General features: G+C 36.9%; 1 protein-coding gene across 1 annotated transcript in view; it reads right to left on the reverse strand.

Annotated features, from left to right (window-relative positions):
- Nucleotides 1-8,552: 8,552 nt before the first annotated feature.
- Nucleotides 8,553-23,211, reverse strand: part of LOC123234119 (T cell receptor alpha chain MC.7.G5-like) — a 49,717-nt gene continuing 35,058 nt past the window's right edge. The window contains exon 3 of the mRNA XM_044660065.1: nucleotides 8,553-8,950. Coding sequence (XP_044516000.1) covers nucleotides 8,553-8,950 — 398 coding nt within the window. The remainder of the gene's footprint in view (nucleotides 8,951-23,211) is intronic.

Here is a 23,211-nt window from a genome sequence, read left to right on the forward strand (position 1 = left end):
AGTATACAGCAGAATCTTTCACTTGCACTGAGGTTTTCTCTAAGGAGAAGAAAGATTGCTCCTTAATCTTTTTGGTCCAAAAGCCATTGTTGTCTTTCTCCTGGTCTTTTCTTGATGTTTCACTTAGAAGAAGCTTCAGAGCTTCGTTGGGATACTGGATATACCAGAAGAGGTAAGGTGACCCACTTGTCTGATAAGAGCAGTTCAATGTCAGTGATGCTCCCTCAGCAAGGGTGATATGTCCTTCTGTCTGGGTCACTGAATCTCCATAAGTGTCCCCTGAAAAACAAAGACATTAATTATACTCCACATATAAATTATTAAATTCATCAATAAAATAAGAATTTAAAGATCCAACTAAACTGACAGAAATTGAGGGTGATTCATGCTATTGTCCTCACCAAATAGTAACAGGATCCAAATTATTAAGGTGGGAGCAGAGTTCATGGCTGATCCAGCAGTGGGGAAGATGCCAGAGAAATAGTATTTTCCCTCCCTGGAACAGGTCCTTTTCTCTCAAGTCCTTTTCTACCAGGATACAGAAGGCAGATTTAATGACCAATGTTCCTAAATTTAAGCAAATATCTTTTTTTTTTTGTTCTTATATTGGTTGCCTCTTATCTCATTCCTCCTCTTAGGCTCCTCACAGTTTGACATAAATGAAGACAGAGGAAGAGGCAGAATTCATATAGAGAAATTGTCACACTAAATTGACACGTGGTATTTTTGTGTTGGAAGGCTTTGCCCTCTTGTGGTCAAGAACATGAATCAAAATGAAATATTCCTGAGCACCTGCCACTGTCCTCAGTTTACTATGTAGTCTTATTTTAAGCTAGATATGGCAGGAACTGTAGATGAAGACAAATCATTGCTACTGTGCCTATTTTCTAAGTAAGATGTCAGGGCATAGAATAGTTCTGATATCTTGCAAGAATTTGCCCTCCAGTCTTTCTCTTGAGCGTATTGCTGGCTGTGTTTCCTGACATCTTTCATCTGATAGTCTCTTCCTCAAGATGACTGTCATCTTCTGCCCCTTTTTTCTTTTTTCTTTTTTAGGCAAATAAAACATTTACTAATAGTTTATTATGTGTCATGCAGTACCAAGTATAAGCAAATCAGATAATCCCAGTTCTGAAGGAACTTACCTTCTAATATAGGAAGATAGCACATAAAGGAGAACTGATGAACTGGAGAAGTCCAGAATGAGTAAAATCAGAAATGAGTTGAGTAAGGCCAGGACTCCTCATGAAATGGATTCTCACTGTCTTTTTATAATCTTTATGTCTTAGTTACTGTAAATTTCTTGAAACTCGTTATATTTTCTTCCCATACCTACTCTTTTGCCTTTGCAAAAGTGCAAGGCAAAAATGAAAAGAGTCTAAATGGATTCTCTGGTGTAGTTACTGGGAAAACTTGGCCTGCTGTGCCAAATAATAACTGATAGAGTTTTCAGTCTCTATAGGGAAGAAGAAGAGGTCTCTTTAGGGAAGAAACTGGAAAAGGTAGGACCTTGGGAGTGTATGCCAAGAGTATTGGAGACTGCAGAATGGGAAAGTAAGAGAAAGAATGGTGTAGTTAAGATGACTGAGAAGGAATGAGAATGGAACATAAGATGAATGAGAAGGAACATAAGAATGGTGTAGTTAAGATAAAGGAAGGAAGCTGAATAGGACTCATTCAGGACCTCATTACTTTTTTTGTCTCAATTATGATAATCATGTCCAACTCTTTTATTGACTAATTAGTCATAAGATTTTCTTGGCAAAGATACTGATGTGGTCTGCTATTTCTTTCTCCAATGTGTCCCCACTTTATAGATGAGAAACAGAGGCAGAAAGAGTTAAATGATTTGCCCAGGATCATAAAGCTTTTAGTTATCTGAGGGTGGATTTGAACAAAGATCTTCCTGACTCTTGGCTTGGTACTCTGTCTTCTCTGCCACTAGCCGCCTAAATAGGGGTAATTACTAGCTATTCAACTGGTCAAATTGCTTTTCACTGTGCCTTTACATACATTGTTCACTATTCTTGAAGCACTTTCCCACCTTTCTTTTACTTCTTGGAATCTGTGTCTAGGATTGTTCTGAAAATTATATTAAAACTCAGTTCAGTGTCATCTCTTCATGAGTTCCTTTCTGGTCACTTTAGATACCAGTGCCTTCTTGTTCAAGTTTATCTTGTGTTCATTTTATATATACCTACAAATTTGGTTGGTATATGCCTATGTGTCGTCTGTCCCATTAGAATGTAACCTCTTTGAGGGCAGGGGCTTTTTGTCTTTATATTCTGGAGGTCTAATGTAGTTTCTGGAATCTAGCAGACACTTAGTAAATGGTTGTTTGCTTGCTTGATCAATTTTCTTCCTATTCTAGATTCACTTTTCCATTATATTTTCTTCTGTTATCTCCTTTAATGATCCTTTAAGTCACATTTTATGTCTTTTTAGGATCTTAGGAATTAGAACCATAAGGAAACTTAGTGACCATCCAATCAAATTCCTTCATATTACATATTAGGAACTTGAGGCCCAGAGTGGAAATCACTTGCTCTAGGTTACCCAAGTAATAAATAGTTGAGTTAGGATTTTCAACTAGAACCTCTGACTTCAAATTTAGGTCTCCTCTGACTACATACTGCCTCCATTTTATACATTACCGCCATAATATGAATTCTGTGTCTTTACTAACAAACAAATGATCATATTCACCATTATAACTCCTCTCATGAATGATACATGCACATAGACTCATTCATACATTGCCACTCAGGTCTAAGTGTATTGGTTTTTCTAAACAACCACTTCTGAGTAGGAAAGGGGGAGGAGAGAAGGATGTTCCTTAAGAGATATAGGAATGAAAACATTTCCACAGGGAAGAAAACACTTCATATTGAGGTGAGGGGTTTTGAAGCTCAAATAAGGATCTATAATTTTAGAACTGAAAATGTAGTCCTCAGCAGCAGCTAGATAGTGCAGTGGATAAAACACGAGGTCTAGAGTTGGGATGACCTAGGTTTAAATCTGGTTTCAGATGCTTTCTACCTCTGTAATAAGCAAGTTACTTAATCCCATTTCCCTAGCCTTTGCCCTTTTGCCTGAAAATTGTTACAAAGACAGAAGGCAAGAGTTTTTAAAAAAAGATAATATTAGGCTTCATGCTGCCAAAATAGTCTTATTTGAATATTAAATTTCCCCTATTTTCTTACTACAAGTAATCACTCTAACTTGTTGCCTTTCATTCTTTTTTAATTTAATTTTTAAAATTATATACTTTGTAACCACCACTGCCAACAAAAAACGTTTAATCAAACAAATGCATAAAAAAGATTATGTGCAAAAAACCCTACTTTGCTTACAATTTGTTTAAAGATATATAAGTTATAGATATATGTTAATATAACCATCCTCTGTTTTTTAGTTCCTTTTGGATTTGTTTTACTTGGCTACTTTCTTCTCAGGTTTGTAGCTGTTTTTTTTAATGAAATCATGGTATGCATTATTCTTATTTCCTTTTTTTCATTTTCATCTCTTCATATATTTCCATTATTTTCTTTATATTTCCAAAATTTGTCATTTCTAATAACAATACAATCCATTACATTCAAATATCAAAATCTATTCAGCCATTTCTCCCATTCATTGCATTCATTATTTCCTGTTATTTTGTCATAACAAAACTTCCATTAATATTTTCATATATATATATATCTTTTAACCCTTCCATAATACCCTTAGGACCTAACACCAGTAATGGGATCTGTAGGTCAATGAGTATGAACAGCTTTAGAACTCTTAATATACATTTCCATCTTGTTTTCTAAAAAAAAAAAAGATTCACAGCTGCTCTAGCAACATAAAGGTAAGTTTATTTATTCATGTTCCTATAAGCATTTAATATGATCACTTTAGCCCATCTGGTTCACAATTAACATATATTATCAGGACCATATTTTGCTAAATTGGTCCATTGGGCAGAAGATACAATCTGTTCCCAGGACCACACTTTTTCCAAAACTAGGCTTTCCAGCTTGGTCATACCCAGTGAAACTTTTGTTCTAGTTCAGGGATGCAGGATTATTTCCATAGTATGATGAATTTTAAAGTAAGTTTTTGCAGAGTATTTATGTTCTCTAAACCATGGTTGTCCCACCAGGCTGCTTAGGATTAGATCTACTACTAACCTCATGCAGGTGTGTGTGTGTGGGGGGGGAGGCTCTCCAGATAGCTATCTCATTTGTCTTATCTAATTCTTATCTAATCTTATCTATTAATCTCTAACTTCTTTCTTGTTTAATTTTTGTTAGCTTTATCTAGATCTGAAAAAGGAAAATTAAAGTCCCCCATTATTGTTATTTTGTTATCTCTTTCTATCTGTATCTCAATTACTTTTTCCTTTAAAAATCTGGATACTATAATTGCTTGATGCATATGTGTCCAATACTGATAATACTTTATTATCCATTGTAACCCTTAATCAATATGATATAGTTACCCTGTTCATTCCTTCCAGTTATCTCATTTTTAGCTCTAACTCTGTCAGAAATCATGAGTGCTATCAATTTTTTATAATTATGCTAATCTTTGCTGAATATATTACTCGCCCAGTTTTGTTTTTCTTTCTTTTTTTTTTTGGCTCTCTGAAATGCTGTAGTACATGTTCTGCTTTCTTTTATGTTATGGCTGCTAAGTCTTATATTATTATTACTTTGGTTCCACAATATTTAAATTGTTTTGTCGTTGTTGTTGTTGTTGTTGTTGTTGCTTGTAATATCTTCTCCTTAACCTGAAGGCTTTGGAACTTAGCAATAATGTTCCTGTGCATTTTTATCTTTGGTTTTCTTCGAGGTGGTAACTGGTGGATTCTTTCAATTTCTATTTTACCCTCTGTTTCTGAATTTCTATGCAACTTTTTTAATGATTTCTTGGAATATGGTATCTAAACTCTTTTTTTCTTTTTATCATAACTTTCTGGGAGTCCAACTATTCTTATACTGTCTCTTCTTGATCTATTTTCCAAGTCAGTTGATTTTATTAAAATTATTTCATAGTCTCTTCTTTCTTGATTTTGCTTTATTATTTCTTTTTGTTTTAGGAAATCATTATCTACTCCAATTATACTTCTTAATATGATTTTCTTCCATAGGTTCCTGGATTTATTTTTCCATTTATAATTTTTTCATAATTTTATTGATTTTCTTGCAATGCTATTTTCTGTTTTCTATTTTCCTCTCCTTTTCTCATTTGGTTTTTAAGATCTTCCAAGCATTCTTTTTGAACTCTTGGCCATTTGTTTTATTTCTTTGCTGTTTTTAAAGTAGGTGATTTTACTTCACTCTCCTCTGAGTTTGAGTCTAGATCTTCTCTATCCTCATAATAGCTATGAATAGATGGATGCTTTCTCCTTTGTTTGATCTTATTTATTTATTTGTTTGTTTGTTTGTTTATTTTTGCTTTTAGCATCCAGTCCAATAGACTTAATTATCGGCTTTTTTCTGGAGACCTAGAGTTCCTATTATGTTGATGTATATTATCTCAGGTATCAGGATTTTTTTGTGTATGTTTGTTTTTTCCTGGTTCTTATTTAGTTATTATACTTTTTTTAAAACCCTTACCTTCCATCTTAGAATCAATACTATGTATTGGTTCCAAGGCAGAAGGGTGGTAAGGGCTAGACTCATGTTGGTGAACCTATGGCACACATGCCAGAGTGGGCTGCTCCTCTCCTCCCCTCTCCATGCATGCCTGAGGGAATTCTCTCATCACCCACACCTCTTCCCAGCAGCCCAATGTGAGTGCTTCCTCCATCCCGTCTGGGGTAAGGCAGGGCCTCACATGTGAGGTTGCAGTTTGAGCACTTGATCTCTAAAGGGTTTGCTATCACTGGGCTAGGCAATGGAACTTAAGTGACTTGCCCAAGGTCAGGTCACACAGCTAGGAAGTGTCTGAGGTCAGATTTGAACCCAGGACCTCCTGTCTCTAGGCCTGGCTCTCAATCCACTGAGTCACTCAGCTGCCCACCCTATTATACTTTTTATAGCCCTTAGTCTGAAGTACTCCTTATTCCAGCTCAAGCCCCAGTTGATAATTGATCTCAGGTGTTCCAACTGGAGCCCACAGGCAGTTCTACTACTACAATTGCAGGCAGCTGGTCTATCACCTTCAACTGTGGCAACAATCAGAAATTCCACTCTTCTGGGAGTGACCACAGCTGACTAGTTCCCAATCCCTCAGCAAATAGTCATTAGTGCAGGTTCCTTCTTCACTCCTCCTCCCCTACCACCTCAGCCCCCTACAGAGCAAGTGTCCAGTCCAAGTTTTTCAGACCTTCAAAGTCCCTGATTTGTGAGCAGGGAGGCTTGAGCTCACTCCTGTCCTTAGGGTCTGGCGCCCATGGACTTGGAGGTGCCCATTCCCTCACTGGGCCAGCCCCAGTTTAGGGAGCCAAGGCCACAGCAAACACAGCTGCTGCCAGGGCCTCTGCAGATTCAGAGTCCGGCAATAGCCTCAGGGACCCAGACTCTCACCCTGGCTCAGAAACGGGGTGAGATGGCTATTCCTGCCCTTGTGAGCTGCTTTATGGATTCCCTCTGCTCGCTTTCTGGTCGTCCTTGACTTGGCTAGTCACCTGTACTCAGGACTCCTGTCTGTTTTTGCTGCTTTTAGTGTTGATTTTATGGAGTTATTTTTGGTTGTTTGTGAGAGGTTTTAGGAGGACAAGAAAGCTTTCCTGCCATCTTCCCACACAATGCATGTTGCCTCTCATTCCTGCAATGTGTAAAGCCCACTTCCTTTTTGTGATTAATCCATATATGATCTGTGTAACGCCTTTCATATTCTGTTGACAACATGTAATGCATACATCTCTGCCATGCATCTTTTCATTGCCCTTTTTGTTACTGGTGTTCAGATTTTTCTAAGAGCATCGCTAAAGAAATACTAACGTTGGAGACGGGCTTTTGCAGTAATGAGCACTGTGGATAATTGGATACTCTATAAAAATTCACCAGTATTGTCCAGTCTGTTTTCTTCCCATTGAGTCCTGTGCCAATCTCCTTATTTAAAGCTCCTGTCCAAAACATGCATGTTGATGGACTATCAAAACAGGCTTTCTGTCTAGCTACAATGTTATAGCAGTAACAACGCTTTTATCTACCTTGCTTTTCTGATGTGGATGACTCCATTAATTCCTTCCTCATAGCTGTAGGTTTCTCCTGGGAGGCTTTGTAGTGCTCCCAGGTTCTATACAATTAATATAATGTCATCTACAAACAGGCGCATTTGAAGAACTTTGCTATCTATGGGAAATCATCTGGTTCAGATTCTGTATGTGACATCTCCCATGATACAGGCAAATATCTTAGTTAAGCATACATTTCCCTGATTGGTGCCTTGTTTGATATTGCTTCTCAGTGAAGAACTAAACAGAGTTATCTCCATAGTCATATATGTGATAGAATCATTTATGATTTTAATATATGCATGCAAGAAACCTCAAAGATGTCAAAGCTTCATTTTGTTCTGCCAAGTCAAGTCATTTTAAAAAACCAATAAAAACAGACACAGCAGGCTCCCATATCCTCTCTAGTTTTCAGTTAATTTTGTGACTGGATAAACTTAGAACACTATAAAATTCATCTTCAAAAGGTAGTCTACTTCCTCCTCAAGTTTTTAATGAGGTTATCTTCAATACATCCATATACCATTTTCATAAAAAAATTATTGACATGAAGAAAGAGAAATACAGTTCAGTTTTTGCTGGTATTACCTAAGATGGCTTTATTAAATAGGAATACTTTGCATGACCTTTTATATTCCTTCAGAATCTTTTCTTTAAGATAACTTGAAAAGTGATCCCTGGGAAATTTTTCTATTTGGATAGTTTCTGAAATAGTTTTCTTATCTGTAGGTTCGATCAGATTCTACTGTGCTTCCTTATTTAAGAACATAAGACCTAAAGCTGGAAAGTACCTCAGAGGCAGGACTTGAACCCAAATCTATCTTGGCTAAGAGGTTTGTTCACTGTCAACTATGTCATGCCGCCTCTCAGGCCTCAAAAGAATCTTAAAATCAGGCTGAACAATGTAAGAAGTAGGTAGGCAATAGCCACTGAGAGGTTTTGAGCAAAGGACTAACACAATCTGATCTGGACATTTGGCATACGAGAAAACTGAGGTGTAAGGCTACTGGCTCAAAGTCATGATGATCTTTGGGAAAGGTTAGAATAAATCCTCCTAGGCCAGTGATGGGCAAACATTTTAAAGAGGGGGCCAAAGGAAAGGAAATGCTCATCTGTCAGTCTGGTTCTAAGCCAACTCTTTTGAAGTTTCATTGTATTGTATCCTACTCATTGTATTCCTCAGATTAGGAAGAATGTCTTGGGCTGGATTTCAGGGGACCACATCTGGCCTGTGGGCTGTAGTTTGCCCATCACTGGACTAGGCTATAGGAAGCCCCACAATAGTATTCCATGATGAAGCTGACCTAAAGCTCTCAGGGATAAAAGGACCTTGCCAAGAGTTTCACCAGGAGTTTCTCCAGTTTCTTTTCCTGCTGGGCTAAGCCTCTGAAGTAAGTTCCTGGTCCCTTAACCCTCTGACAGACATGATGGCCAGAGATCCAGCTGCAGAGTTTGTGCCCAGACAGCAGGTGCCCGAGGACCACTGCGTAACTGTGCAGAAATAGGTGGCTGAGTCTCGAGTCTGGATGGCTGTGATGTGGAGAGAGCTGTGACGGGCTTGAGTATTGAGTGTTGCTCTAAATCTTCCCACTATCTTCATAGCCCCATTTGCCCGCAATGCAGACACCAACTCCAGGCTTTTACCCCAATCCTGCTTGTACCAAAACAGGTATATGGAAAGGCTGCTGGAATAATTGCAGGAGATGGACACATTCTCTCCCTCTTGGATGTTCATGAACAGAGGAACCTGTGTCACCCGAGCTTGGCTGCTCTCCCCTGCTCAGAAAGACAATGACAAATAAAGTAGACAATGTCAATGAAAGACTTCTTTCTGGTTCCACTATCTCCAAAAGGACCCCTAGCCTCTTCGCCCCATCTCTCTACTTTCGCCTTTTGGAAGAATGTCCCTTGTCTATAGAAATACCAAACTCACAGTCTAGCTGAAGCCACAGCATCACTAATGAGAAACCTAGGACTTTCTTCATTCTTTCTCATTGAATACAGATCTCCAGACACAGATAAGAACCAGGGCTCCTCAGTCATAAGAAAATGTGCTCAATGGATATTTCTGCCTCTTCTGGTCCATTTATACAGCCAGGCACCCAGCCAATCACTGTCACTGCATAAACAACAAATCATTGTTCTTGTCCCCATTCACTAATTCAAAGCCATTATTTTCAGGAAAAAAAGGATTGTGAAAATGGGAACATTGCCCCCTTCTGGCAACACAGACTGAAAAAAGAATGCATCTGCATTGCACCAACTTGGCTGCTTCAAAGTAAACTTCCTCTGCTATTTTTCATTACTTGTTGGTTTTTAAATATGTAAGCAAACACTGAGTAATAGAGTATGGAACAGGCATACAGAACCATAATTTAAGTGCTGAATATAAAATTAATATAATATACATGTTCAAATTCAGCCTCTGACAATTATTAGCTGTTCAACCATGGATAAGTCATTTAATCTCTCTCAGGCTCAGTTTTCTAATCTTTAAAATGAGGATAATAAACACTATAGATTTCACAGGGCAGCTGTGAGACCCAAAAGAAATAATGTATGTAAAGCATTTTGAAAAGCTTAAAGAGCCATCGAAATGCCCATTTTTCCTGTTATTCATGAATTACAGGGGTTATTTTTGTCTCAACTCCATAGTTTCACTGTCAAGGCTAGTATCTTGTGCACATGTGAAGAATTTATGATTTCTTCTGCATAAAACCTCCAGGAGTAGGATCTTCCTCTACCAGCACATTTGCAAACCATTTCTAGCTGAATTAATAAGCCCTAGAGAGCCATTTGAGGCACAAGGAGGTTAAGTGACTTGCCTGGGGTAATATAATTAGAAAGTGTCGGAGACATTATTTGAACCCCAGTCTTCCTGACCCCCATCCCAGCATTCTTTCCACTAAATCACACTGCCTCTTAGGTCTTGGACAAGGAGGGCATTTAATTAATGTTTCTTGAATTATTTAATTGCATAGGTAATGACATGCTTAATTTTTAAGGATTTTTTAAAAATTACACAAAAAACATGAGGAAGTCCAATAAACAGCTGAAATCCCCAATACATTTACAAGTCCTTCTGCAGTTAGGCAGAGGACTAAATATAAAAAGGGACATTTCATCAAGAGCAGTGCTGTGCAGAAATTGGCCCAGGAAGATGTGTTTTGGGCAAATCACCTGCTAATAGAAAAGATGGCTAGAGATGAGGAGGAAACTTCCAGATGCCAGAGCAGTGAGCCTCTCTACATAGATGGGTAGAAGAGGCAGAAATCCTGAAGTCTTAGGATAAACTGCTTAAAGTATCAGACAAGGAAGAAGCTTTTTTGTTATAGTGAATGGGGCCCAAGGAGTTGAGACTTTTTAAAGTCAGTGACCACCAAGTCTAGAGGTAGGAATCCTGTGAAATGGGCAGAACTTGTGTAAGGGTAGGAGTCAGCTGTTTCTCCCAGACTCTGGTTTCCCATATATGGACTTGAGGGTGGGAAAAATAGATTCTATAAGGCTGAAGCATCAAATAGGCCAGTCATTTGCATTAATTATCTATGAAATTAGAACTATGCTAATATCAAGGTCAAGAACTGGCAAAAGGAAGTTCTGTTGGAAAGCAAGGGGCAACAATGAAAGCATTAGACCTAGATTCCTGTACTTGATGGGCAGGTTCTAGATTGCCACAGAAGAGCCTCTGTAATCTTTATTGTTTTTTACTTTTCTACAGGTTATTATTCTGGTCTCTGTGTTTCCCCTATAATACCTTATAATAAATAATTAACATTTATTAAGCACCTTCACACCCCCTTACTCTGAAATCCAATGATACTGTCCTCCTTGATGCTTCTTGAACAAGACCCTCCATCTTCTGACACTGTACATTCTCATTCACAGTTTCCAATGCCTGGAAAGCTTTTCCTCTTCTTCTTGAACCACTAGGTCAGGGGCCGGCAACCTTTTTGGCCGTGAAAGCCACAAATGCCACATTTTTTAAAATGTAATTTTGTGAGAGCCGTACAGTGCTCACAGTGTGCGCTCCTGTAACAAACAGCACCTGAAAAAAAATTTGACTTTATGGCTCCTGCAAAAAGAGCCATACGTTGCCGACCCCTGCTCTAGGTATTCTTGACTTTTCTCAAGTCCCAGGTAAAATTCAACCTCCTACAGGAAAACATTCTCAATCCCTCACTTAATTCCACTTCCTACTTCCAATGATTCAAATTTATTCTGTATAATGCTTGAACACACATAGTTGTTTGCATGCTGTCTTCTCCATTAAATTGTGAGCTTCTCAAGAACATGGACCATCTTTTACCTTACATTATATTTCCAACAATTAAATTAGAACAGTATCTGACCCATGGTAAGTGTTTAATATATACATTCTGCTAAACCCTGTGAAAAGAAAGAAAATAAAAAGCAGTCCATGCTCTCAAGGGGATCACATTTTAATGGGAGTGACAGTATATGAACTATTAGGTGCATTCAAGTTACATATAGAGTTGATGGAGAGTTATTTCTGAAGGAAAGACATTATCAGTTGGGAGAGCCAGAAAAGTTCTCCTGTAGAAGGTGGAATTCAAGATGATCCTCATTAAGAAACCTATAAGGGGCCTTCCCTCTCTCCATGCATGCTGAGGATATTTCTTTAATCACCTTCCCCTCTATCCAGTAGCCCAATGTGAGTGCTTCCTCCCTCCCCTGCCTGGGGATAAGATGGGGGGGGGCTCACATGTGGTGTGAGGGTTGTAGTTTGGGCACTCAGTCTTTAAAAGATTCTCCATCACTGATCTAACTAATCTATATTATTAACTTTAAGCAGGAATAGGGAGAGAGTTAAGCAGAGAATGGATGCAAGAGATAGTGTAGAGATAAAATTGATAGGACATAGAGACTGATTAGAGAAAGATGTACCTTTTTTTAAATTCACTTTTTAAAAAATTAAATACCTACTTTGTGAAAAGACATTTTGCTAGGGACTAGGAATTCAAAGACAAAAACAAAAGAGTCTCTACTCACAAGTAGCTTAGATTCTATAGGGTCCAACTCAGATGCTATGTCCTTCCTGGAGCCTTTTTTGAACTTATCCCAGGTGAAAATAATATCCCTCTACAAATTTCTCCCATTGTTCACATTGATCTTTCTTTAGTTGCTATCTCTCTCTTCCTTGTGAGAAACTCTTTATTTTCTACTTTATAAAAGAATAGAATCCTTGAGTTGGAAAGCACCTCAGAGGTCATCTAGTCCAATGCATGCCAGGGTAGGAGAATTCCCTTTGCAATAACACTACCAAAACGGTCATCTAGCCAGTGGATAGAACACTGGCACTGGAAATCAGGAAGAAGGGCTTCAAATCTGGCCTTGGATGCTGAACTAGCTGTGTGACCTTGACCAAGTCATTTAACCTCTGCTTACCTCACTTTTCTCAACTGTAAAATGGGGATAATACTCAACAATGTTGGAGAGCAATCTGGACTTTTTCCCAGAAAGGTATAAAACTGTGTTGACCCTTAGACCAAGCAATGCAATTTCTGGATCTGTTTCCAAAAATAATTCAGGGAATAGAGAAAAGAATCTAAATGTTCCAAAATATTTATAGCAGCTCTTTTGTGTTGGCAAAGAAATGGAAATCATGGGAAAAGAAAGAAAAGGAAATCCATCAACTGGGGAATGGCTGAACAAGTTGTACATATAATTGTGATGAAATACTATTGCACTGTAAGAAATGATGAGTAAGTTAATTAAAACCAAAAAATCTGGAAAGACCTACATGAAATAATGAAGAATGAAATGAATATACTTACAGAATTAATATTTGAAGAATAACTTGCAAATGTCTCTCTCTAAATGATGAACCTAAAAATACAAACATGAAAGATACAGTTTAAATATGCAAATGTTTGTCAGCTGATACCTTCTATGGTGCAGGGAGAAGAGGGAAGGTCTGACATACTTGGGAAGAAACTCTATTAAAATAAATAAATGCAATGGGGATAATAATAATAATAATAGTAATAATAATAATAATAATAATAATAGCACTTACCTCTCAGAGTTGAGAGGAGGATTAAATGAAATAATTGCAAAGTGCTTGGAGCAGTCCCTGGCACAAAGTAAGTGCTGTATAAATGTTAGCTATTATTACAAGCTATCTGGCCTTTTTCAAGTCACTTAACCTTTTTGCATCTTGGTTTCCTAATCTGTAAAATCAGGGGTTGAACTAAATGACCTCTAAGATCCTTTTCAGTTCTAAATTTGTGATCCTATGAGTAGGCATCTAGTAGTCCAATCTAAGAGACATTCAGTTTCTGAATTCCTCTTCTTAGAATGTGTTTCCTTCCATTGAAAACAGAAAGTCTACCTTTCAGCATCTTCTAAAACATTGTTCCTAGTTCTGCCTTCTAGGACCAACCTAAGCAGAATAAGTCTAATTCCTCTTGCACATGAAAATTTTTCTTGTACTTGAATACTTATATCATATTCCTTCAGAAGTCTTCTTCTAATTAAACATCTAGAACTCCTTCAATACCATCCTAGCCACATGCTTCTGGGCACATTCTAGTTTGTCAACATCTTTCTTAAAATATGACGTTACTTATCCCACTGTTGCCTCATTGAGTTAAAGTCTAAAATTTAGTCTAAAATCCCAAAACTTCTTCATAAAATATGCCTTTTAATCTCATATTCCCAAACCTGATTTTTAAAAACCAAATGTTATACTTCATATTTATTCAAATTGCATTTCTTCTCTATTTCTAGCATGTTGAGATATTTTTAGATCCTAAATCTGTTATGCAGCATGTTAGTCATCCTTCCTAGTTTTTTGTATCATCAACAAATTTGATAAGCATGCTTTTAGACCTTGGGGATGCCCACAAGGTGGAACAACTATGTACCTGAAGCCGTATAGGGACACAGCTGCTGATAGCTATTAATTATCACCTGTGCATTTAGGTGAGATCAGGACATAACCTTGGCACTGGTGTTAGAAGACATAGAAATAGAAACTGGCCCTAGGTCTGTGAAGTCAGTTTGTAAAGGGAAAGAACAATACCAGTAATTATTTAAGAAAACTGAATCTGGGAGAGAAAAAGGGAAAGAATATCTAGAAACTTAGAATTATAATTATTTGAAAGTCAATGCCTGATACTAATGTACTATTAGTGGAGTTGTGATTTGGTACAACTACTTTGGAAGGCAATTTGGAATTATGCTAAAATGATGAATAAAATTTCCTTATACTTTGACTCACAGAAACCACTGCTATGAATATATCTCAAGAAGGTCAGGAACAGAAAGTCCCTTATAGATCAAATTCTCAGAGCAATACATTTGATGGTAGCAAAGAACCAGAAACAAAGTAGGATACACAACAATTAGAAAATGGCTAGATGAAGTGGCACATAAATATACTGCACTGTAGGAAATGAGGAATACAAAGGTACATGGAAAGATTTATATGAAACAATATAGAGTGAAGTAGGCAGAAACAAGGAAACATTGTCCACAATGTCTATGACAATGTACATGACAATAACAAAAACAACAAATGCTGTAATCTTAATGATGAGAGATGAGAAAACACACTTCCCTTCTTCTTTACAGAAGTAGGGGGTTATGAATTTTGAACCCTATGTATGTCATCAAATTTAGATGGTGTAATGGTTAGTTTTGTATAATAATTGCCTTTGTTCCTCTTTCTTGCAAAGGATGGTTTGGATCCATTGGAGGATGGAGGGATGCACTCAGAAATGAAATAGTTACATTAAAATGCTCCTTTTTCCAAAAACAGAGATAATATATGAAAATGGTAGAGTAGCATTGTTTATCAACAACATATACTCATGGGAGGAAGTCCATGAAATGGAGGAGGGAAACATAATTAGAAGAAGTTCATTGGAGGGAAGAATAGAATATTGTCGTAGGAGTGAATTATAGACTGTTAGGGGGACTCTTCTTTATAGTTCCTCCTGGAATCTTCTACCAGAGCTGTTGGAAGTAAATCTCTGATGGACATGTACTTCTTTTGTGTGTTATAATAGTCTTTTAAACTCGAGATCTTTTAACTTTGTCAATCTTTCATCTTGGCAAATGATACACAACAATTCATACTCTCAAAGGTCTATCTCTGAAAACAGGAGTGGAAATTTATTGAGCATATAAAATGAAAATATATTCTGGTCGTGTTAGAGAAACTTTAGCTGAAAGACAATCATGTAGATAATTGTTTGTAAAATGAGAATTAGTTTAATCAGAAAAACCATTTTGCATAAAGAAATAATCTTTAATAGTTTATAACAATAATTCATACTATATTCAGGCAAATACACAATGGAGTGGAATAGACCTAAGGTACATACAGAGAGGGAGAGTCTAGACGTACATATAGTATGCAATGAAGTTTGCAAAATCCTCAGTTGTACCTCTGGAAATATAGAATATAATAATAAAGATACATTCCCAAGTATTCTTTTTAAATTTTTTATAAGTTTTCCACAAATTCACATGTGACATCTTAAGGACAGAAGCTTTTCCTACACTCATATTAATTATTAACACAACAAATATATTCTGCTTCTGCCTTGTTCCCTTGATTAATATTACACAAAGGTAAGGGGAAACAACTGTAACTTTTTTTTAAAAAAGGTGGCTATATTTAAAATATATTTGAAAGGTTTTAGGAAGAAAAAAGGATCAATATCCTTTTAGGAATCCAGATTCAGGTCTTTGATTTTTATACTCACTAATGAGCAGAGTATAAGAAAAAAAATAACTTCGAAGAATTTAATAAGCTAAGAAAGAATGAAACAAGCAGGACCAGAATAATTTACACTAACAATAACACTTTATAGACAGAAAACTTTGAAATCTTTAAGAACAATGACCAAGACAATGACCACCTATTCCAGAGAATCAGTGATGAAACAGAGGTGATAGATTCATGATGCAGAATGAGACATATGTTTTGAACACAGACAAGGGGGAAATTTGGTTTCCTTGACCATATTTTCTACAAAATATTTGTTTTTTTCCTTTTTTTAATGGAGTTGGAGTAGGAGAGAAAGAAAAATTCTATTAGTTAAAAAAGATAAAACTTTAGTTTTAATAAAGGATCGATAAAAGGAAAAGAATCCTTGCCACAAGAGCAATCAAAAAGTGTAAGGAGTTGCAGAAATGATAGCATGTTTCCCCCTCAATGGAAGGTTTTATAGTAGCTTTTCAAGCATGATATTTGGTCTATACCAGGGTTTCCATCTGTCAAGGAACTCAGATGGGTAAAAAGTCTATTTTTTACTTTCACTAACTTCTACCTGAGATTTTAATTGTGAAAGGCAATAAACTTTAATTTCAGGAGTCCATAGGCTTTATCAGACTTCCAAAGGGGTCCATAACCATAGCCAAGAAAGTTAAGATCCTCTGGTTTAGATATACTCTGAGCTTCCTTTAAACTCTGACATTCTGTGAATCCCTGTGATAATTTTATTTGAATTAGCTCATTTCCTGATTTTTAAGGATCAGAAATAGTCCCACCTGCCTTTACTCTAACTGTGGGGTTTACTGATAGCTTACAAATCACTGGGGTTAGGGGGAAACTTACACAAAACAGCATGTGCTTCCACTTTATTGCTACCCACAGGTCCTAAACTTGAGAAATGAAGTAGTACATGGACAACATAGACAGACCAACTTTAAACTACTCCTAGGGATGGAGTTTATGGGACTTTATATTGTGGTTGACCAAGGAGGCTAGAGCCCTTTGGAAATATACAATATATAAGCTAATATATAATATACAAATACATAAGCTAAACAGATCTTAGCCATTGATCATAGATAAAAATAAACAGGGACTGGTAGAATTCTTCCAGCATTGGGACTCATGGATTCCTCATCATTTTAAATGTTTTTGTCTCCATGTCCCACCTCCTTCTGCTTAAATCAATCAGCATCACCCATCAAACAGATGAACCAGCATCCCATGATGTGAGAGTTTACAGATGGAGAACTTAGCTGCTTGTATCTATCAATGTACTTTACTGTAAATGGAAGAAAGGCAGAAACCTGCATCTTTCCTTAATTTTGGAACCTAGTCACTCACAACAATAGGCAAAGAGCTGAGCTTTTCATCAGTGGTTTGAGACACTCACACAAATCTTCTGTTTTCAAATCTTACCAATGGAAGTTACTATCTGAAGTTATATCACCAAGTTGGTACTGTTTCCTCATGTATAAAATGAGGGAATTAGGGAATGTATGGTCTCTGAGGTCCCTTCCAATTCTATATGTATGATCCTTTCAAGTAACTAAAACCTATTCTGATCTCTAAGCTTGCTAGAGGAAGAAAGTTCAGCCAAGGAGCTAATGTTCCAGGAAACTCATTGGGCCCACATAGTCAAATGCTTGAGTTGCAAAGGAAGATGATGTCACTCTTGTTCTCTTTCAATCAGCAATACAGGATTGCTTTACCTTAATTCTCTTCTTACACATATCTCTCATTCCTTCTATTCCCATTTCTTTCTTTATTAACTTGTGTTCCATGCTGTTTTGTTGAGTGGAAAACCTTCTCTTCCCCATATTTTCAGCATTCTACTGGTGGACTCCCTGTTACTCATAGATCTTTATCCAAGCTAATGTTTGCATTGGAAAAAGCCCTCAATAAAGCTCCAGGAAGTTCAGTGGATCTGAGACAGATTACTCTATGCAACAAGGGAGAGAAATACACAATAGTATCTTCATTTCACAAATGGTTGACTTGATAGCTCAACAAAGAATGGAATTTTAATGTAGGACAGTATTTAAACTTATTCTAATTCAAATAAAAAATGACAGAGGAACCTAGAATAGAATCCAGATGTCCTCATTTGTAGTCATGTGGTGTATCTCCTAATGACATTTCTTCTTTTTAATTTGGCAAATTTTATTTAATTAATTAATTTAGAATATTTTTACATGGTTACAAGATTCATGTTCTTTTCTTCCCCTCTCCCCACCCCTCCAATAGCTGATTTGCAATTGCAGTGGGTTTTGCATGTGTCATAGATCTATTTCCATATTATTGATATTTGTACTAGGGTGATCGTTTGGAATCAATATCCCCAGTCATATCCCCATCAACCCATGTGATCAAGCAGTTGTTTTTCTTCTGTGTTTTTACTCCCATAGTTCTTTCTCTGCATGTGGATAGTATTCTTTCTCATAAGTCCCTCAGAATTGTCCTGGATCATTGCATTGCTCCTAGTAGAGAAGTCCGTTATGCTCGATTGTACCACAGTGTATCAGTCTCTGTGTGCAATGTTCCCTTGGATCTGCTCCTTTCACTCTGCATCAATTCCTGGAGGTCATTCCAGTTCACATGGAATTCCTCCAGTTCATTATTCCTTTGAGCACAATAGTATTCCATCACCAACAGATACCACAATTTGCTTAGCTATTCCCCAATTGAAGGGTGTCCCCTCATTTTCCAATTTTTTGCCACGGCAAAGAGCGCGGCTATAAATATTTTTGTATAAGTCTTTTTCCATATGACCTCTTTGGGGTATAACTCCAGCAGTGGTATGGCTGGATCAAAGGGCAGGCAGTCTTTTAGCACCCTTTGGGCATAGTTCCAAATTGCCATCCAGAATGGCTGGATCAATTCACAACTCCACCAGCAATGCATTAATGTCCCAATTTTGCACATCCCCTCCAACATTTATCACTTTCCTTTGCTGTCATGCTAATCAATCTGCTAGCTGTGAGGTCGTACCTCAGATTTGTTTTGACTTGCATTTCTCTAATTATGAGAGATTTAGAACACTTTTTCATGTCCTTATTGATAGTTTTGATTTCTTTATCTGAAATTTGCCTATTCATATCCCTTGTCCATTTATCAATTGGGGAATGGCTTGATTTTTTTTGTACAATAGATTTAGCTCCTTATAAATTCGAGTAATTAGACCTTTGTCAGAGGTTTTTGTTATAAAGATTTTTTCCCAATGTGTTGCTTCCCTTCTAATATTGGTTGCATTGGTTTTGTTTGTACAAAACTGTTTTAATTTAATATAATCAAATTATTTATTTTACATTTCATAAATTTTTCTAACTCTTGCTTGGTCTTAAAATCTTTCCTTTCCCCAAGTTATGACAAGTATACTATTCTATGTTCATCTAATTTATTTATAGTTTCCTTCTTTATATTCAAGTCATTCACCCATTCTCCTAATGACATTTCAAACTGAAATTGGAATAAACTCTCATAGGAACAAATTGTCATCTTTTATCTGGACCTCTCATTCTATAATATTAAAGGATCATGTTAGGGACTTAGAATACAGAACTATGCCATCGTTGCTCATGTCTACAAATCTACTCTCCTAGCCTTCAATTTTAGACGTACTTACTCATTTTTTCCTCTTTAGAGACTATAGGGAACTGACAAAGTTGCCATTTAGATATATTTCATAAAACAGAAATTAAATGGTCTTCTCATCAAAGTATGGATATCTGCTGAAGGAGAGTGGAATGAGTGACCTTTGGACCTAGAACATAGTATTGCCCTATATTGCATATACTCTTAAACTGTTTCCAGGTATCTTTTGGGCATACAGAGCCCAATCTTAACTCACATTGATTCTCTGACTCTTTCTGTCTCCCTGTATCTGACTATCTCTGCCTCTTTGTGTCTCTCTCCTCTGCCTCCATCCTTCTCTCCCTCCTATTGACAAACTCACCTCTCCTATTTCCCACTTTCTCCTTACTATTTCCTCGTTGAATACTCTTATTTACTTAAATAAATCCAAAGGGATGGTGGGCTCCTAGGACTCTCTTGCACACTCAAATACAAATGCCAGATCTCCTTTCACATACCCAAGGACTAGTTTCTCCCAAAGTATTTCTAACATCCTCATTAAAACTTTGCCTCTCAGCTTTAACTAATCCTGGAACATAAATATAAGATCATAGGATAATATCTTTAGAACTAGAAGGGATATTAGAAGCTGAGTCAAACTTCATTTTATGGATTAGGAAGTTGATTTGCCCATGGTCACATAGCTAGTAATTATCTAAGGCAGGATTTAAATGCAGATCATATAGACTCCAAGTCCAATACCATATCTACCATAAACCACAATGCCTGTGAGCAGCTTTGTGTTCCTCCTAAAACCTCAGACACACACTTCATTCCCCTTGGTTAGCCTTCTCGGCCTCTAACATGTAGGTTGGAAAACTGGTAAAGACCTTAGAAGATGATGATAACCATCGTAATTAACTACAGCAGCAATGGCAAACATTTATTAAGTGCCTAGGATGTTCTAGGTGGGTCAGCTAGGATGGTGCACCATCTTATATCATACATACCTCTTTTATTCTTGGGAATCAATTTGTAGAATGATGTTTGTTAAGCTTCTTCAGAGGTCTCTACCAAAAAAAGAGAGCACACTGGAAGTCCAGAAAATGCATGTTGGAATCCAAAGGGAAAAGTGAGCCATAGCAAGTATAACTTAATCAGACCAAACAACTTTTCAAAATAGACGCTCTAAGTTTCTCTTTGTATATTGTTTTAAAAAGTGATGAAGTTTCACTCTAGCTTTATTCTCTGTTTTCTTTGGTATTTTCAGTATTCCTTGTGTTTGCTCACTGTCAGGTAACCTATAGTAGTAATTGCATGCCATGAAAGGAGAAAGCCCAGAGAAGTTTGCTTACTGGTCGGAATAAGTCTGACAGGTCTAATGACCCTAAAGCAACTACCCTGAGAAGGAGTCAGATTCGTTCACCTTCTAAGGGTGCTATTTAATGATGTCCAGTTTTAATTTTCATCTAATGGCCAGGATTTTGATTCAAAAGCTACCCTTCCAGGGTCGGTTAGTGGCTCAGTAGATTGAGAGCCAGGTCTAGAGACAAGAGGCCCTGGGTTCAAATGTGACATCAGATACTTCCTAGCTTGTGACTCTGGGCAAGTTATTTAAGCCCCATTGCCTAACCCTTCATGTTCTTCTGCCTTGGAACTAATACAAAATATTGATTCTAAGACAAAATGTAAGGATTTTTTAAGCTTCCTTTCTAAATGGAGTTAAAAACCTAATACTTTGGGCAAATACTTTGAATAAGTTTGGGATTTTGTAGTTTCTTATTAAATCAATCACTCATCAAGCATTTTATGAAGTGCTAAGCATGTGCCAGGCATTGTGCTAGGTGCTATAGATATGTTAGGTGTATGATTGTGTATAATTAGAAAAAAATCTTGAACCCTTGGACTCCATCTGCTAGAATTCTTTCCTTATCCCCAAATTCCTTTTCCCTTTTCATTTGTGTACATCTTTACATTATTTGTTTATATAGTTCTGTATATCTCCTCCCTCTGGCTCTCTTTTTCTGTGTGCACGGCTGGGAAAGCTGCCTTTCTACTCTAGCTTTTTACTTTAGTTATTATTAACAAATCTTATTAAATATAATACTTTGGAGATATTGTATATTAATTTTGAAGCTTACGGTTGGATAGAAGAAAGCAATACATCAGGGTCTTCAAGTTAACAGAGCTGCCCAAGTTTCCTTGCGAAAGAAAAAACCATGCAAACCATTGAACAGAAAAGTAGAGGCAAAAGATTTTTTCAGTCTTTACAGTTTTCAATACTTTTATCTGTAAAGGGATGCTAACCTATGAAATGTGTTCACAGGATTGACTCTTGAACATGCCAGAGAATTGGCATGAAAATAACAGATTCTTTTTTCATAAGCTCTCACTTTCTGTTCTAGTAACAACCCTTAGAGAGAAGGGCAAAGGCAATCTGGGATTAAGTGACTTGCCAAGAGTTACCCAGCTAGGAAGTGTCTGAGGCCAAACTTAAACCCAGATCTTCCCGACCTCAGCCTGATGCTCTATCCACTATTCCACTCAGCTGCCCCTAAGGTAGCTGATTCTTCTAAGACAGTATCTCAGTTCAGATGATAAAGCCTTCATCTTGGAATAAACACTTAAAAAATACTTATTTTTGTATACTTAATGTATACTTAACAGAAAAATGTGGAAAAAATTATTGTAACATAATAGTGTCTTATTTCTAACAAAATTGAATGAAGCGAGGAGCGAAGATTCACTTCTATGCTGTAAAAGCTTGCTTTTCTTAGAATAGCCATTCTAGGTTCCATCAAAAGGTCCTTCTCCCAGATAGATTCTCATAGGAAAGAAGATACAGAAATGTCAACATAGATCAGACTCTTGTTTCTAGAGGTGGTATATACATACACATGTATATCTGTGTGCATATGTGTGCATGTATACATGTATAAATGTATCTACATATATGACTGTAGTTTATCTATATGTGTGTGTTTGTATATATATATGTGTGTGTGTGTGTGTGTACACATATATACATATATATTCATGGACAGCAATGGATAATTTCTCCAGACACAATGAATAAAATGGCCCATGTTTGTTTATCTTGTAATCATATTAGGGATCCAAAGTCTCTATCAAAGAATTGAATTGAAGAGAGTGATGTCTTCTGCATGATTTCATAGTTTTTTGGTTGGAAGCTTCTAAGTAAATGATTTTGCAAAACTTCTTCCAGCTGGAGATGACCTATGCTTTTGTTTCCATACAGCCCTTACCCTCTCTTTTTCCTTGGGTAGGTCCAAAACCAGGTCCTTTCTAAATTAGCAGAGAAGTTTCATTGCAATGTACATAAAAATGGGTCTCTCTCCGTCTCTGTCTATCTCTCTCCCACCATTTTCCTTCCTTCCTCCATGTCTCTCTCCCTCCTCCATTTCTCTGTCTCCTTTTTAAAAATAAAGAATTGATTTTAAGGGAAGTAAAAGGCACATGAAATTCATGGTAGGCCAGATATCCGCATGAAGAGTTTGTATTTTATACAAGACCCAGATCCCTTTTCCAAGAATGCATGAGTGATATCAAAGACAAAACCAGAAAAGTTGAGCACAAGGGGCTGTTGTTTTTGTTGTGGTGGTTGTTTATGCTCTCCCGGGTCTAGGTGAGCACACCAAGAGATTTTGAGAACTCACAGCTTTTCATCATTACTTGAAATCTGAATTTGAGTTCCGGA

This window comes from Gracilinanus agilis, chromosome 2, assembly GCF_016433145.1.
Source record: "Gracilinanus agilis isolate LMUSP501 chromosome 2, AgileGrace, whole genome shotgun sequence".
Taxonomy (NCBI): Eukaryota; Metazoa; Chordata; class Mammalia; order Didelphimorphia; family Didelphidae; genus Gracilinanus; species Gracilinanus agilis.